This window comes from Neofelis nebulosa, chromosome 2, assembly GCF_028018385.1.
Source record: "Neofelis nebulosa isolate mNeoNeb1 chromosome 2, mNeoNeb1.pri, whole genome shotgun sequence".
NCBI classification, from domain to species: domain Eukaryota; kingdom Metazoa; phylum Chordata; class Mammalia; order Carnivora; family Felidae; genus Neofelis; species Neofelis nebulosa.
Genome location: NC_080783.1, coordinates 190,997,158 through 191,011,715, shown reverse-complemented (window position 1 = coordinate 191,011,715; position 14,558 = coordinate 190,997,158). Strand labels below are relative to the sequence as shown.

Below are 14,558 nucleotides of genomic sequence, written 5' to 3'. Positions count from 1 at the left end.
GAGAGGAAATGGGGAGTGCCTGTTAAGGAGTTTATTTCTTTTTGGGTAATTGAAATGCTTTGGAATTAAATAGTGGTGATGGTTGCACAACTGTGTGAATGTACTAAAAAAAGACTGTACTGTACCCTTAAATTTAAACTAAACTTAAAAAAAAAGTGCCGATCCATGGAGAAGTGAACAAAATCAATAAAAAAAGGTGAATGTGGTAACAATTCTCTCATTTATGTTCTAGCAGAAATGTCTGATAATCTAAATATTCCAGCTTGGGCCTTGAATGTTGTTTTAATTTGTATTTTAATGCCCTGTTCTCAACCTTCACAGGGCCACGATGGGCCTCCTGGAACATTGGTGTATTCATCTGCATTCGATGTGCTGGAATCCACAGGAATCTGGGGGTGCACATATCCAGGGTAAAATCAGTTAACCTCGACCAGTGGACTCAAGAACAGATTCAGGTACTTAAATAGCCCAACAGTATGTCAGCTGCTCTCATATTTCCATGTAAGAGCAGTTCCAGATGAATTTCAGTCAGACTGGGCACAAAGGTGAAAATAAAGGAAAATTTAGTTGTCAAACACGTATGTCAAATTCTTATACCTTAATAGAGAAATTTGTAATCTTTATAGTTAAGATACAAGTTATTCTACTTATATTTTACTTTCCTCAAAACATAGTCTATGGTCTAGGATCCCATGGGTATATCCCCAAGGTATAAAGGGGATCTTTGGATTATTTTATGAGACCCCTAGCATTTGCAGATCTAACATTTGTAGTTTTAGATAGTCACACACACACACACACACACACACACACACACACACACACCCTCCAACTTCTAGACTTACAATATTTTATTGCTAAAATGTCTATGCAAATCTTGCTTGCTGTTAGGTTGTTGGGCTGGGGATGAGATACTTAAGTTAGTGAGACTAGATGGCTTAAGATCGGCACCGTGATATGGCTTCATTATTGTCTATTTTCTTCCTGCTTTGAAACTGTTAAACGTAATTAAATTGTTTTTTCTTTTTTGGGGGGTGGAGAGGGGGAGAAAGGATCTAAAGAAAACAGTTGCTAAAGTTGGCAATAGAAATAAGAGGTTATTCTTAACCAGAAAATGGCTTTAGAAATTAGACTGCTTTTATTGATTCAGTAAAAGTCTAAAAGATTAGTTATATTTTTCAGTTACACTTTTTTTTATCTTGTGGAGGAAATTACATGCCATAGAGGTATTTGGGAATTTGAAGATTTAAAAACTCTTGGGATTTGTCCCTCACAAGTGCTAAGGAATCTATTTCAAAGGCCTCATGGGAAACACATTTATTGGTAATAAAGCTGAATAGATTAATTAATAGTATAAACTCAGAATTGTAGTTATTGCCCAATTATTGCCTGCCTGATTCGGTACTGATTATTGCCTATCAAGTAGACATTTTGATTGGTAGTTAATGTGTCTTGGGCCCTCAAATGGGATCTTGAATTATTACTGAATTAAATGCATCTTGTCAGATGAATCTTTCAAGAAAAAGAACTCGGGGAGGGAGGTGGGAGTGACAACCATGGGGGCAAATGGTTGGCAGTGGAGAGAATGGTGTTCTGGAAATCAGGTATGCACGTAGATCTTGGTTCTGCCATTGTTTGGTTGGTCCTTCAGTTGTAAAATGCTGCAGTTGGGTGAGCTTTCCAGTTCTTTTCTCATCTGACATTCCATGTGTCCCCATCTCTTTGATTGCAGTGCATGCAAGAGATGGGGAATGGAAAGGCAAACCGACTCTATGAAGCCTATCTTCCTGAGACTTTTCGGCGACCTCAAATAGACCCGTATCTTTTTTGGAGCAACTTAGAAGGCTGAGTGGTATTTTGGTGTTTGGGGAAAGTCACACAAGACTCAAGCCCCGTGATCTGACTGGGCCGTCTCCATGTGGTTTAGTCAAAGTCTTTCTTTCTTCTCTCCTGCCACCAACACATACAAAAAGCATATGTGTACTTTCTGATGTCGGAATGGTGCTGTCACATGGGGAAGATTCATTCAAGAATTAAGACCGCAGTAGTTCACTGAATTCTCCCACAAAGTGACATCTCTGATAGCCTTGGCATCTCTGAAACTACTGTGTGCTGAAAAGAGTAGATTACTGTGCTGTATTGAATCAGTAAAACTACCATTCATTTGTAAATGCCTTTTCTGTGTCCTATGTGAAAGAATTAACTGTTACTGACCAGCTAATCAATAACCTTCTTCCCCTGTCAACAGGGGATAGCACCCTACTCACAACACCAAACCCCCTAAAGGCAGTGCTTCTCAAATGTGGTTTGTAGACTGTCTCGCTAGAGTTTGCCTTTTGTTGGGTGCAGGTGGACCCTGTTAAAATGTAGGTTTGGGGCCCTGCAAAAGATATGCAGCAGAATCTGGTAGTGGGGCACAAGAGTTAATAGCTTTAAGGGCACTCAGTTGCCTTTGTTTAAGGCCTGTTGACCTAAGGGTTTTAAAATAGATAATTGACTGCTGTACCAGTATTCTAGAAGAGCCACAGGTTCCTCTGATGTCCATGTGAAGAATAATCCCATTTGCTGCTATCATTACCCTGAAGGAAAGTCATAGGAAATGGCAGTAACGGTGAAGGAGGCATTGTAAGGTTTTGGTCAGGGAAACTGCATGTGAAGAAACAGGAACCATACGGAGAAACCAGGCAGGAGGGAGAGGGGAGAACAACGTTACACTGAATACAGATTGACTTATTGTAGTCATACCGTGGGGAAGATTTGTTTGACTTATCCTTAATAAGCTTTCTGCAGAGCTGTTGAGGGATTTATTCGAGATAAATATGAGAAGAAGAAATACATGGACCGAAGTTTGGACATCAATGCCTTTAGGGTTGGTTATCAAGCTTTGTTCATAATGAGTAGTTTGCTTATTAATCAGGCCAGGGAAGAATTTGAGAAGAGCCACTGAAATACTCCAAAGCCATTTTTAAAAAGTAGAAAAAAGCCAATTATTGAGTCAAGACCATGAAATACGGAGCAGACTTCTGCATCAGGGACAGATAGGGCAAATCATTAGTGAGTTCTTTGCATTGATCTGTATTTAGGTGTTAGTGATTCCCACTTCCAAATTGTTTCTTCAAATGGACATATTAGGCATACTAGATCAAACAATAATATGTGTAAACGTGTGTGTATATATGCATTTTTTTCTGTAAATGACGTCAACAAAATTAATGAAATCACCAGGGTTATTCTTCAGTTTGGCCAGCATGTATTTCCAGTGTGTTGATGGGCTAATTGCCAGTGGGACCCTGTTCCTGAGAAGGGTTTTAGGAGGAGGCTTCTGGTTGCCAAGCTCGCTTTCCATCCTAGGCATGTGGTTAGAATCAAATACGATGTCTGACAGCTAGGGCAAGTATAATATACAGGAGGAAATACAGCATGGTTTCTGGAAGAAGAAGATAGGTCTGACTAATGACAGCTAAAGGAGAACCAATATAATTATTTAGACCTAAAAAAACTTTTGACAAGATTCTACAGTAAATTTGCTTAGGAATAATTGACTATTTCTTTGCAGAAGTATAGAGAAGAGAGTATGGGATTCTCCAGCTCTCGCATGCACGAGCCCTGTCTGTGTCTGTCTGTCTGTCTGTCTATCTATCCATCTATCTATCTATCTATCATCTATCTAGTTTTGCATTTTAATGGGGGATGTACTAGCCCGTGAAATCACTTAAATTTTCACAGGGCTCTAAGTCCTTCCAGGCAATTTAAAGTCAAACTAATTGGAACATACTCCAGATTGATGATTTGGGTTTGTGTGAAAAGGGCCATCAACTTGTAGGTGAGTTTCAATGTAGGCAGGGAAGTGCAAGGTAATACATTTAGTTGGGTAAAGATGATTCCTTCTGAACTCAGTGTGAGGGACTCTTACTTGTGGTCATCCAGAAAAGGAACCTGGAATTTATCCTAACTGTTTCAAGAAAGAATTAACCCAGTGTATAGCCACAGCTTGGATGGCATCATCAAAAAGAGTTTGGAACCAAAGCACACACATCTCCTTTTATTTGTAGAAAACTATGGTCTGCTTAGCTCTGTTAATTGTACCAAAAGATAAGAAATCATACAAGGTCAGAAGAGAGTATCTGAGACAATCCAGAAGATGGGGGAGGAGGGAAGAGTGGCCGTATGAAGATAGTGTTCATTCATAATTATGTTGCTGCTGTACTGTACCCATGTAAACAGCCCGTTTTAATCACGGAATGTTTTCACTTAGGAAGGAAATACCTCCTGTTTACCAAAAATCTCTTCCAAAAATTTTTTATTTGATGTACTTAGTTTTAAAAATATCCTTGTGAAGATTTATATGCCAAGAATTAGTATTTGCTAAGTGAAGACAGTATCAAGTTGAAAAGAAAGTGGTTCTGTTAATTAAAGAGTATTATTTTTAAATGGACAGAGAAAGAATTTTTAACTTTGAGAAATTAAGTGTTCTGTATTAAAACATTGCACCATGTATGGAACAGACATAGCCACACGTGTTCTTTTGTGATTAAAATATCATATTACAGATAATATGAAAATTGAAGTGGAACATCTATGCCTACTCTTATCTTTACCAATGATTGTCACCTTGGTGTGTTCCCTCCTTTTTCCTATGTAGTTACTTTCTGGAGGCCTAATTATAATAGTTATATAGATTGTCTACTATTTTCATTCAATTTAGCATATCATATGTTTTTATGTACTTATGTAGTGTTCATAGCTTTTAATTGTTACATCCTTCAGTGAGTAACGAGCTCACAGTATATTTTACCATTTTCCTTCTGTGGAAGAGACAATATAGGAGACAAGAGAGATTGTTTAAATTTTCCTTCAGCATAGATAATTCTGGGGTGAACTTCTTGCTGCATAGAGTTATATTTCCATATTTTAGATTATTTTCTTAAGATACGTTACAAGATATGGTATTATCTAGGTTGAAGGGCTTCAGTATTTGTCTCTTCCTCCTTTTGCTAGTATACTTTCCAGAAGTTGTACTGTTTTATACTCTGTTCTCAGCGTCATGTAAGAGGGCTAGTTCATCCATATCAACATTAGGTATTACTGAGATCTTTCTCCTCTCAAAAAAGTATTTTAAACTTCATTTTTTGATCACAGGCAAGGCTGAACATTTTTTTAAATGTACTTCCTTTTATACGCCTGTCTTAAGTTTACTCTGTGGTTTGTTTTTTTTGTTTTTGTTTTTGTTTTTTTGCATTTAAATGTTAACAATGTGACAACATTTATTTGCTGTTAAAAATGTGACTAATAACATTATAGTCTATGAAATCATTATGAAACTGCCTCTGGAAGTAACAGAAACTGAGACATTCTGATCTTTTATTTTTGAAGTGCTTTTGGTTTTATTCAGGACACCCTAAAAGGGATACTTTAATCCTTTTGCTCTTTTTTTTTTTTTTGCCTTATTTCCTTGATTTTTGTTTCCCTAATCCTTAAGCTTGAAATTACAGTTTATTTCCTGACTTTTAAAAAAGGAGATAAAGACTGAGAAGACTTATGATTGAATTTAAAAATCCTTAAGCTTGAAATTACAGTTTATTTCCTGACTTTTAAAAAAGGAGATAAAGACTGGGAAGACTTATGATTGAATTTAAAAACACAAGGGAGAGAGTGCCTGGGTAGCTCAATTGTTTAAGCATCCGACTTTGGCTCAGTTCATGATCTCACAGTTCGTGGGTTTGAGCCCTGCGTCAGGCTCTATGCTGACAGCTTGGAGCCTGGAGCCTGCTTCGGATTCTGTGTCCCCCTCTCTCTCTGTCCCTTCTCCACTTGTGTTCTGTTTCTCTCTAAAAAATAAATGAACATTAAAAAAAAAATAAAATCACAAAGGATATATGTCAAGTAAGATGAACATGAACTTATTCACTGTTGTACCAAGGTGAGGCAGCTCCCCTCCAAGCATGAGCAAGTTAAACTTGAGTCACAAAGGGGCAGCAAACTGGTAAAACGTTTTTAACTTCTTTTTTTTTTTTCTTTTTTTTTTTTTAATTTTTTTTTTTTCAACGTTTTTTTTTTATTTATTTTTGGGACAGAGAGAGACAGAGCATGAACGGGGGAGGGGCAGAGAGAGAGGGAGACACAGAATCGGAAACAGGCTCCAGGCTCCGAGCCATCAGCCCAGAGCCTGACGCGGGGCTCGAACCCACGGACCGCGAGATCGTGACCTGGCTGAAGTCGGACGCTCAACCGACTGCGCCATCCAGGCGCCCCAAACGTTTTTAACTTCTATAGGTAGCCTAGACTCACAGTTCAGGAGTCACAAATGAGTTAGACAGAATGAGGAGGTACTTAATGGTATGTGAAAGATGTCTCTTACAGCACTAAGGCTAATGTGGAAGAGGCCAGCTCTCATGCCCCATATGAAGAAACCCCCAAGTTTGTCAGACTCTGCATCTGTTCAACAGGAATATTTTGTGTCCTTTTTGCACATTTGGAATTATAATTTTCAAACTATTAGTCACGTGTGTTCTTTGTCTTGTCTTGTTAAATCATTATAGAAAGAAAAAGATGACAAGTGGAAAAGAGGGAGTGAACCAGCTCCAGAGAAAAAAATGGAACCTGTTGTTTTTGAGAAAGTTAAAATGGTAAGTGGGAAAGTCTTTGCACTGGGTGGATGACCTCAGGTGTGGTTACATGTGGAGGGGAGGGCCTCTGGAGGGTGGCCTTCTGGTGGGTGGGGTGCGGTTGATAGCATACTGCACCACTCTTCCTGGGGCCCAAGGGCTCCACATTTACATTAGTTGCCTGCTGCCATTTCTTGCTGCTTTCCCATTGCCCTCTTGCTGCCTCAGCTGCTCCGTGACTCTTCTCCTTGGGGCTGGTTGGGAGTTTGGGAACTGCATCTGCCCTTCTGAGCAGGAGGCACGTTCCATGCCAGAATGCCTAGGCTATGTGATACCTTCTGAGCAGATGCTACATTAATCCTTCTCTCTTTAGACCCTCTCTGCCTCATTTTCCTGTTGCAGTTAAGAACAGTCCAGAAGCCTGGCCGTACTAATCCATTGCACTCCTTCTTGTATTCTTGCTCTGTCATATTGAAGTAGACACCTTTCTTTTTTCACAGGACGTTGTGGCTGTAGTAGTAGATACCCTAATGTAAGAGCTTGGAATCTTGGGAGAGAGGACTTTTTACTATTTGCTTAAGGAAGAGTCTTTTATCATCACTCTGAGTCGCACTGCCTGCAGAACACAGTCATTAATGATATTGGCAGAGTGAATTAGGTAATCTTTAAACTGATCTCCCTTTTGGTATCAAAGGTTTTCTAATCACTGGGAGATTTGTTGGCTCTTGGCTCTTACACCATCAGACACCCACCTTTGTTCTTGGCTTTTCCTGGGACCCAAACCTGCTGTTTTGGTTGGACCTCCTGGTCTGTGGTTGTCTTGGTTTCAGAAAGCCAAACAAGCACAGACGATATTTTTTTCACTTTAGGCTTGGTTTATGCACTCGTACTTCCTGACTTGATTCTTTCACCTGACACTTCCTGAGTTTTGTTTCTTTGGTAACCCTTTGAATAACAGCAGCCATACCACAAGAATACCTGTGGCTTTACAGTGAAGAGGGGGGAAAAAAGCATTTCAAAAACACCTACTTATTTCCTTCTTTAACATATTTTCACCTTAGCCACAGAAAAAAGAAGATCCACAGCTACCTCGGAAAAGCTCCCCGAAATCCTCAGCACCTGTCATGGATTTGTTGGGCCTTGGTAAGAGTCGGACTTTTCAGGGCGCCTGAGTGGCTCAGTCCGTTTAAGCATCTGACTTCGGCTCAGGCCATGATCTCGTGGTTTGTGGGTTCAAGCCCCACATGGGGCTCTGTGCTGGCAGTACAGAGCTCTCCCTCTCTCCACCCCTCCACCCCCCCCTCCAGCCCAAGATTACTATACTACTCACACTTTCTTTCTCTCTCAAAATAAATAAATAAACTTAAAAAAAAAGTCAGACTTTTCCACTCCCATAATCTTACAAATTATGATGAGTTCTCAGTCACCCTGGGAAGATAGGTGGAGATGGGATTCTTCAGTTTGTGTCTTCATCATTTAGATTGTTCTCTCGTGTTTTTTCCTGTTGTTTTACGTCTGAGCAGTTGTTCTAAGAAGTGTTTACACTTTTCAGAATGACAGTATAGTGTCGTGGTTTAAGAGCATGGCCTTTGGAGTCAGAGGTCCATCTCTCCACTTGCTATCTATGTGACCCTGGGTAGTTTGCTTAACCTCTGAACAGTACTTTCCTAATCTGTGTCTGCAAAGATGATAAGAGTCTCTACTTCAAAAGTGCTGGAAGGATTAAATGAGATAGTGCCTCTCAAGCTCTTAGCCTCTTACCTGGCACATACTAATCATTCAGTAAAGGTCAGCAGGCTTCACTAAAGCAGCCCCTGTGAGCCATGCCCCAGCCCTCTCATTTTTCAGGTGCAGCCTGTTTCTGAGATGGCCTGTTATTACCTGTGTTTATTTTTCTCCAAACCTTTGAAACCCTGAACTAGCGGTTCTGCCCCTTTCAGAAATAGAGTACTCTTTACCTTTCACAGATCTGATGGCTATACTTTAGTACATTTCTGCTGATTTAGGTTATTGGCTATTTAGGTTTATAATTTCTGTACCTTTCACTTTCATTTATCTCTGAAAAAGAGATAAAAGCTACACAGCTTTACCCCTCACATAGCTGGAAGGGAGCCAGCCAGCCCGTTTGCTGTGGTGCTAATATAGCCTTCAGGCCTGGGTTTCTGCTGCCCTGTGCCTGATAGCTGGGCTGCAGGCTTCTCCGGCATGCTCCTGGGAACATAGGGTGAGGTCTTTTTTGAGAGGTCCCATCCAAGCTGGGTGGTTTCAGAAGCCTCGATTTCCAGGGCCCTGATGGAGCATAGGCCTACTCTGTCTGCTTCGCGTCTAGAATAGAAGAAAGACATGGACTTAATGAGCAGTGCTACAGGTTAGCTTTCATCTCTCTTTCCAGATGCTCCTGTGTCCTGCTCCATTGCAAATAGTAAGACCAGCAATACTCTAGAGAAGGATTTAGATCTTTTGGCTTCTGTTCCATCCCCCTCTTCTTCAGTTTCCAGAAAGGTGAGTCACGTGGGCTCCTCCGAATTAAAGAGCATTTTGAAAAGGGTAATTTTGATAACTTAGTAATGGAGCCAAGTCATACTTCCTTGGTGGAATTGGACTTCGGTTTTCTTGATTTCTTGATTCTTCCCTTAATATTGTCATCTCTGTTACAGCCCAAGATTACTATTCATTCCATTTTGTCTCCTGCCCCAAAAGAGTGAGTCCTTTGAGTGGGCTTCTGTTGAAGGTGTGTCACCTTATAAAGGCTGCTACTTTAGGTCAGCTCCTCAGCGTGAGCTACTGCCAGAGAATTTGCAGGTTTGAAAGACTTGAAACTGTTAATGACCACCATCTGTGGAATGCCTGCTTAGGACCAGGCACAGTGCTAGGTGATTTTGTATATCAGCTTGCATATTTGTTTTATAATTTAAAATATTTACCACAACCCTACAAAACAGGTAGTTTATTGATGAGGAAACATGAATTCAGAAAGGTTATGTGACTAGCCTCTCATTATGCGACTAGTAAACGGCTGTGCTGGGACCTAAACTCCGTTCTCTGTGGCTGCATCATTTGTAGGTTGTTTTTATTTGTTTGTTTTTCACCAAATCTGTAGATTTGTTCTGTAGATCAAAGAATTGTACCAGAACTTAACTATCCGGTGTTTTCACATATTTGTATGGTAGGAATGTTAGGAAGCTATTAACTTGAGCCGTGAATTCTTATTGCAGATGTTAGAAGCGGCAGAGAGATGAGGGAGGTCCTTACCGAGACCCCTGTGAGGACCATTCCAATTCTCCCCCTCCCCTCTTTGCCCTAAGGTTGTAGGTTCCATGCCAACTTCAGGGAGTGCTGGCTCTGTTCCTGAAAACCTGAACCTGTTTCCAGAGCCAGGGAGCAAATCAGAAGAAACAGGCAAGAAACAGCTCTCAAAAGACTCCATCCTTTCACTGTATGGATCCCAGACACCTCAAATGCCTGCCCAAGGTAGATTTCATGGGGGTGGTGGCAAAATGCCAGATAGAGACAAGAGGACTTCTATGCAAGAATTATTTGTTGTAACAGAGAGCAATTGCTTTGGGGGCCAGGACGTTATACTGCAAACAAACCTGAACCTGACATTTTTTTGTGAAGCTACGAAGTGTCAGCAGATGGGTAGTAATGTAACTCAGAGCCATACTCCTGTGGGGTCTGGTGTCACACTTGTGTGAAGTCTGACTGAAGGTCTGGACCTGGACCCTAAAAGGAAAGTGGCTAAGTCGGCAGCCCACTGGTAAGCTGTCGCAAGCCTTGTAGGGAATCTATTTTGCTATGTAAACGAGCATTCTGAGTTGAGTAGAAATGCTACTGAGAAATTCTAGCTGGAAAGGAGTAGCCAGTGAGAATTTAGATTGACTTTGTGCACTTTCCTCTTAAACCGATCTGTGTGTGTGTGTTTTCTTGGCAGCAATGTTCATGGCTCCAGCTCAGATGGCGTATCCCACAGCCTACCCCAGCTTCCCTGGGGTCACACCTCCTAACAGCATAATGGGGAGCATGATGCCCCCTCCAGTAGGCATGGTAGCTCAGCCAGGAGCTTCTGGGATGGTTGCCCCCATGGCCATGCCTGCAGGCTATATGGGTGGCATGCAGGCTTCAATGATGGGTGTGCCAAATGGAATGATGACCACCCAGCAAGCTGGCTACATGGCAGGCATGGCAGCTGTGCCCCAGACAATGTATGGGGTTCAGCCAGCTCAGCAGCTGCAGTGGAACCTTACTCAGGTGAGCTACCCCATTTACTTGGGACAAGGGTTTTTGAGCCTTCCTCAAGGCCATCTCATTTTGTCTCTTCCTTATTCTTTGAACCCTTACAGTGTAGATGAGATAGATAATGCGGAGACCTTCTTAGGTTTGCCACGCCCTTTTCTTTTCCAGATCTGCCCAATGGCAGATTTTCTGAGGAGTTCTGGGTTACTGTAAAATGAGGGCAACTGCCTAAGTCTAAATTTCTCCACACTTATATTAAAACAATAGCAGAAACAACCTATACAGATAAACAAGGAGTGCAAATAAAACCACTCATAACCCATGACTACCACATCCAGTAGACAGAATACTCCAAACTTCAAGTTACATGGTGGTGATCAACCAAATCCAGCAGAGCCGTCATCAGAGAGACTTGTGTGGAAAGACTAGAAGGCGCAGGGGGCTAGAGGTGACAGAACATAGATAAAATCATCCCCTAGAAAGAGAAAGACGTATCTCAATCAGGGGCACATTGAGAAGAGGTCTGAGACTTAGCAACTAGAACTCTGGTTACGTGGAGAATTGAAAATGAGGAGCTTGAAATATACAGGGTAATACATGGTAGCTCTGGAAAAGTATTGCTTCTAGGGTAATGGAGGTGACTTGGAAGAGGTGCTCTTTGGGGACCTGGTCGTGAAGGGAAAGTAACAAATGAGAAGTGGAAAGAAGGAATTACAAGATGAGAAGATAAACCATCCTCTCCCCCCCATCCAAATACTCATTTCACTATAGTGACAGAAGAGGGCACTCTTGAACTAAGAACTCTAGCAAGCCTCCCCAAACCCTCACACCTGGCTGTAGTGTTGCTGATTCAGAAGAACAAGGCACTACAAGATAAACAGAAGGTGGCAGGTGACGTTTATACAGAACTACTATGGGAAGAAACTAGAAAATGAAAATCAAAACATTTCAATAAATGAAAATTCTCCTCCCCAAAACCGCCATGAACAGAAGAAAACTGTTACACAAACCACCAACCCGAAGGAAATGCCCTTTAATACTGGAAGACAAAACAGCTTGAATCAGAAATTTAAAAGCTTAGAACCAAAATCGACAAAAAAACTGGAAGTTGTGAAATGAAACTACTAAATTCAGGAAGTAAATTGAAAAAAGACAATTATCATAGAAATAAAGACTGAATTACAGGTTACCCAGAGGAGAATAGATTCAACTGAAAATACATTTGGCATTGAAGAAAGTCATGAAACAGGTAAGAGAATGGAAACTAAATATAGATAGAAAGCAGGAAAATAAATCCAAGAGAAAGTGATACAGAAATTAAGCAAAGAAGGCCTAACATAAATATATTTGGAGACTGCCAAAGAAGAAAAACAATATAGTGGAGCAGAATTAATATATTTAAATCTGTAATACAAGAAAACTTCCTATAAATAAAAGACTTGAATACAGTATTGAAAGAGCCTACTGTGTATGGAAAAGTTGATCCAGAATGGTCAACTCTAACATACATGTCAGTAAACTTTGAGACTTTATGGAACAAGAAAAATTCTCAGGGGTCCAGCCCTCCCCTTACCACCACCCAACCCCCAAGATCTGCCATCTATAAAGCAAAAGGAACAGACTTCTAACAGCAACAGACAAAACAACAACAATGGGAGTAGGGTTTTCAAGGTACCCACGTACACATGAGACAGGTATTTTATAGCTAGACAAGCTATCATCCTTCAAGGATTGAAGCCATTGAAAAAAAAATCTTTAAAAAAATCTTAAATATGTAAGAAGTCAAGACTTACAAGTCTTTCCTGAGGAGTATACCAGAAGACAAGCTTCATCCATTTAAGAGATGACTGAGGACATTTTGGCAGAAGGACCGATGGTGATTAAATATTTAATTGAGAATCTAAAATTAAGGTAATGATAAGGGTAGAAGAATATATATTGTCTTCTGAACAAACAATGCAACTGAACATAATGGGAGGAGAAAGTGAGAAGGGGGACGTAGAATAAACTGATTGTTAGGAAATAGGTGGAAGTCCAAGGGTGAAATAAGCTGACAAACCAAATGGTAGAAACTTGAGTACAGACTAAAGCAAGCAAAAGAAAGTATTAGCATAAAGGTAACCACTAGAACAAAAATGAAACCTTATAAATGCCAAGCAAATATTTTAGAAGAAAATGGAATGCATAGACTATGAAGTACAGCAAATATAATAAACACAGCAAAAATGTAATGTGGTAAAATTAAGACCAAACACATCAGTCATATCAATAGGTGGCTCTTCTATGAAAAGAAAAAGATGTTTAAATTGGCTCACAGAGCAATGGCTGATTTTACACTAGATGCAAAGAAACCCAACTGAAACAAGAGTGATTCCAAGTCTGAAAGCAAAGAGATGGGTGAAGGAGTATCGGTGGAGCAGCGTGCGTGCATGTCCACACGTACGCATGCCCTTGCTATCTTTCTCAAGTTTAGGAGGCGAAGTTTAACTGCTTTATAAAAACTGTCTTCGTGTTTTCCTTTTTCTGGAGTCTGGAATCATCTATATAGTATTGGTCTTTGGAGATAGGGTGGAATTCGGAATTCCCGTGTGCCACTGTATGGGCCTTTTGCTTTTTGTGTGTGTACTAATTCTTTGATAGCTTTCTCTGTTCTATGAAAGTCAGCTGTGGAAAACTCTAGGTGCCTAGATTAGCCAGTGAACCTAGGGCTTCAAATTCATTTATCAAAGACTATACCAAGCAGTCTGTCTCATGACTTTTTAGTTTCCTGTTTCAGTAGTTATTTCTCCCTTGTCATTTCCTATTTTGTATGTTTGTGTTCTCCTTTCCCTTTGCCCTTGCTTTCAGTTAGGTTAACTGGTGGTCTATTTTGTTAATTATATATATTTTTTTAAAACCCACAGGATTTTGTTTTATTTATTCCACAAGTTTTTGTTTGTTTGTTTTTGACTTCAATTTCTGGTTTATCTCTATCGTTTCCTTCTTATGCTGTCTTTTGATTCACTTTTGCTTTTCTTTTTCTAGCTTTCATAGGTGGGATTTTAATTTGCCTATTTTCAGTCCTTCATGTTTATGTGTATAAGTAATGAAGTGCTGTGAAACTGATTAGGACATGTCAAGAGGACATATGAGCCAACTTCCAGAGGCTCCCACTGTCCAAACGTGGGATAGTGTGAACATCCAAAAGAGTCATACTGATGGATTATAACACTGAAGGGAAAACAAAAATCCATGAGTCCATAGTGATTCATATTTTTTTTTAACGTTTATTTATTTTGGGGACAGAGAGAGACAGAGCATGAACTGGGGAGGGGCAGAGAGAGAGAGACACACAGAATCAGAAGCAGTCTCCAGGCTCTGAGCCATCAGCCCAGAGCCCGATGCGGGGCTCGAACTCACGGACCGTGAGATCGTGACCTGAGCTGAAGTCGGCCGCTCAACCGACTGAGCCACCCAGGCGCCCCTCATATTTTTAAATGGGTGTGGAAGAGAGAGGGAGGGAAAGCCTTATTTACAGTGCCTTAGATTTACAGTGCCTAGATGCCTTATGGCATCTAGTAATTGTAGAAAGAATAGGGTATTCACATATTCTCCAAGAAATACCCTTTAGATTACATACACATTACAGTGAAAAAAAACACAGTGGATACTACCCTAGCCAAGTGCTCAAACATCAGATTAGCAACAATGGGACAAATTAATATCATGTGCCTCCTGGTA

General features: G+C 40.4%; 1 protein-coding gene across 1 annotated transcript in view; it reads left to right on the top strand.

Annotated features, from left to right (window-relative positions):
• The window catches only part of SMAP2 (small ArfGAP2), a 50,009-nt gene that overhangs the window by 32,843 nt on the left and 2,608 nt on the right, over positions 1–14,558 (top strand). The window contains exons 2-9 of the mRNA XM_058717882.1: positions 322–455; positions 1,733–1,818; positions 2,791–2,869; positions 6,540–6,626; positions 7,667–7,748; positions 8,998–9,107; positions 9,911–10,076; positions 10,537–10,853. Coding sequence (XP_058573865.1) covers positions 322–455; positions 1,733–1,818; positions 2,791–2,869; positions 6,540–6,626; positions 7,667–7,748; positions 8,998–9,107; positions 9,911–10,076; positions 10,537–10,853 — 1,061 coding nt within the window. The remainder of the gene's footprint in view (positions 1–321; positions 456–1,732; positions 1,819–2,790; positions 2,870–6,539; positions 6,627–7,666; positions 7,749–8,997; positions 9,108–9,910; positions 10,077–10,536; positions 10,854–14,558) is intronic.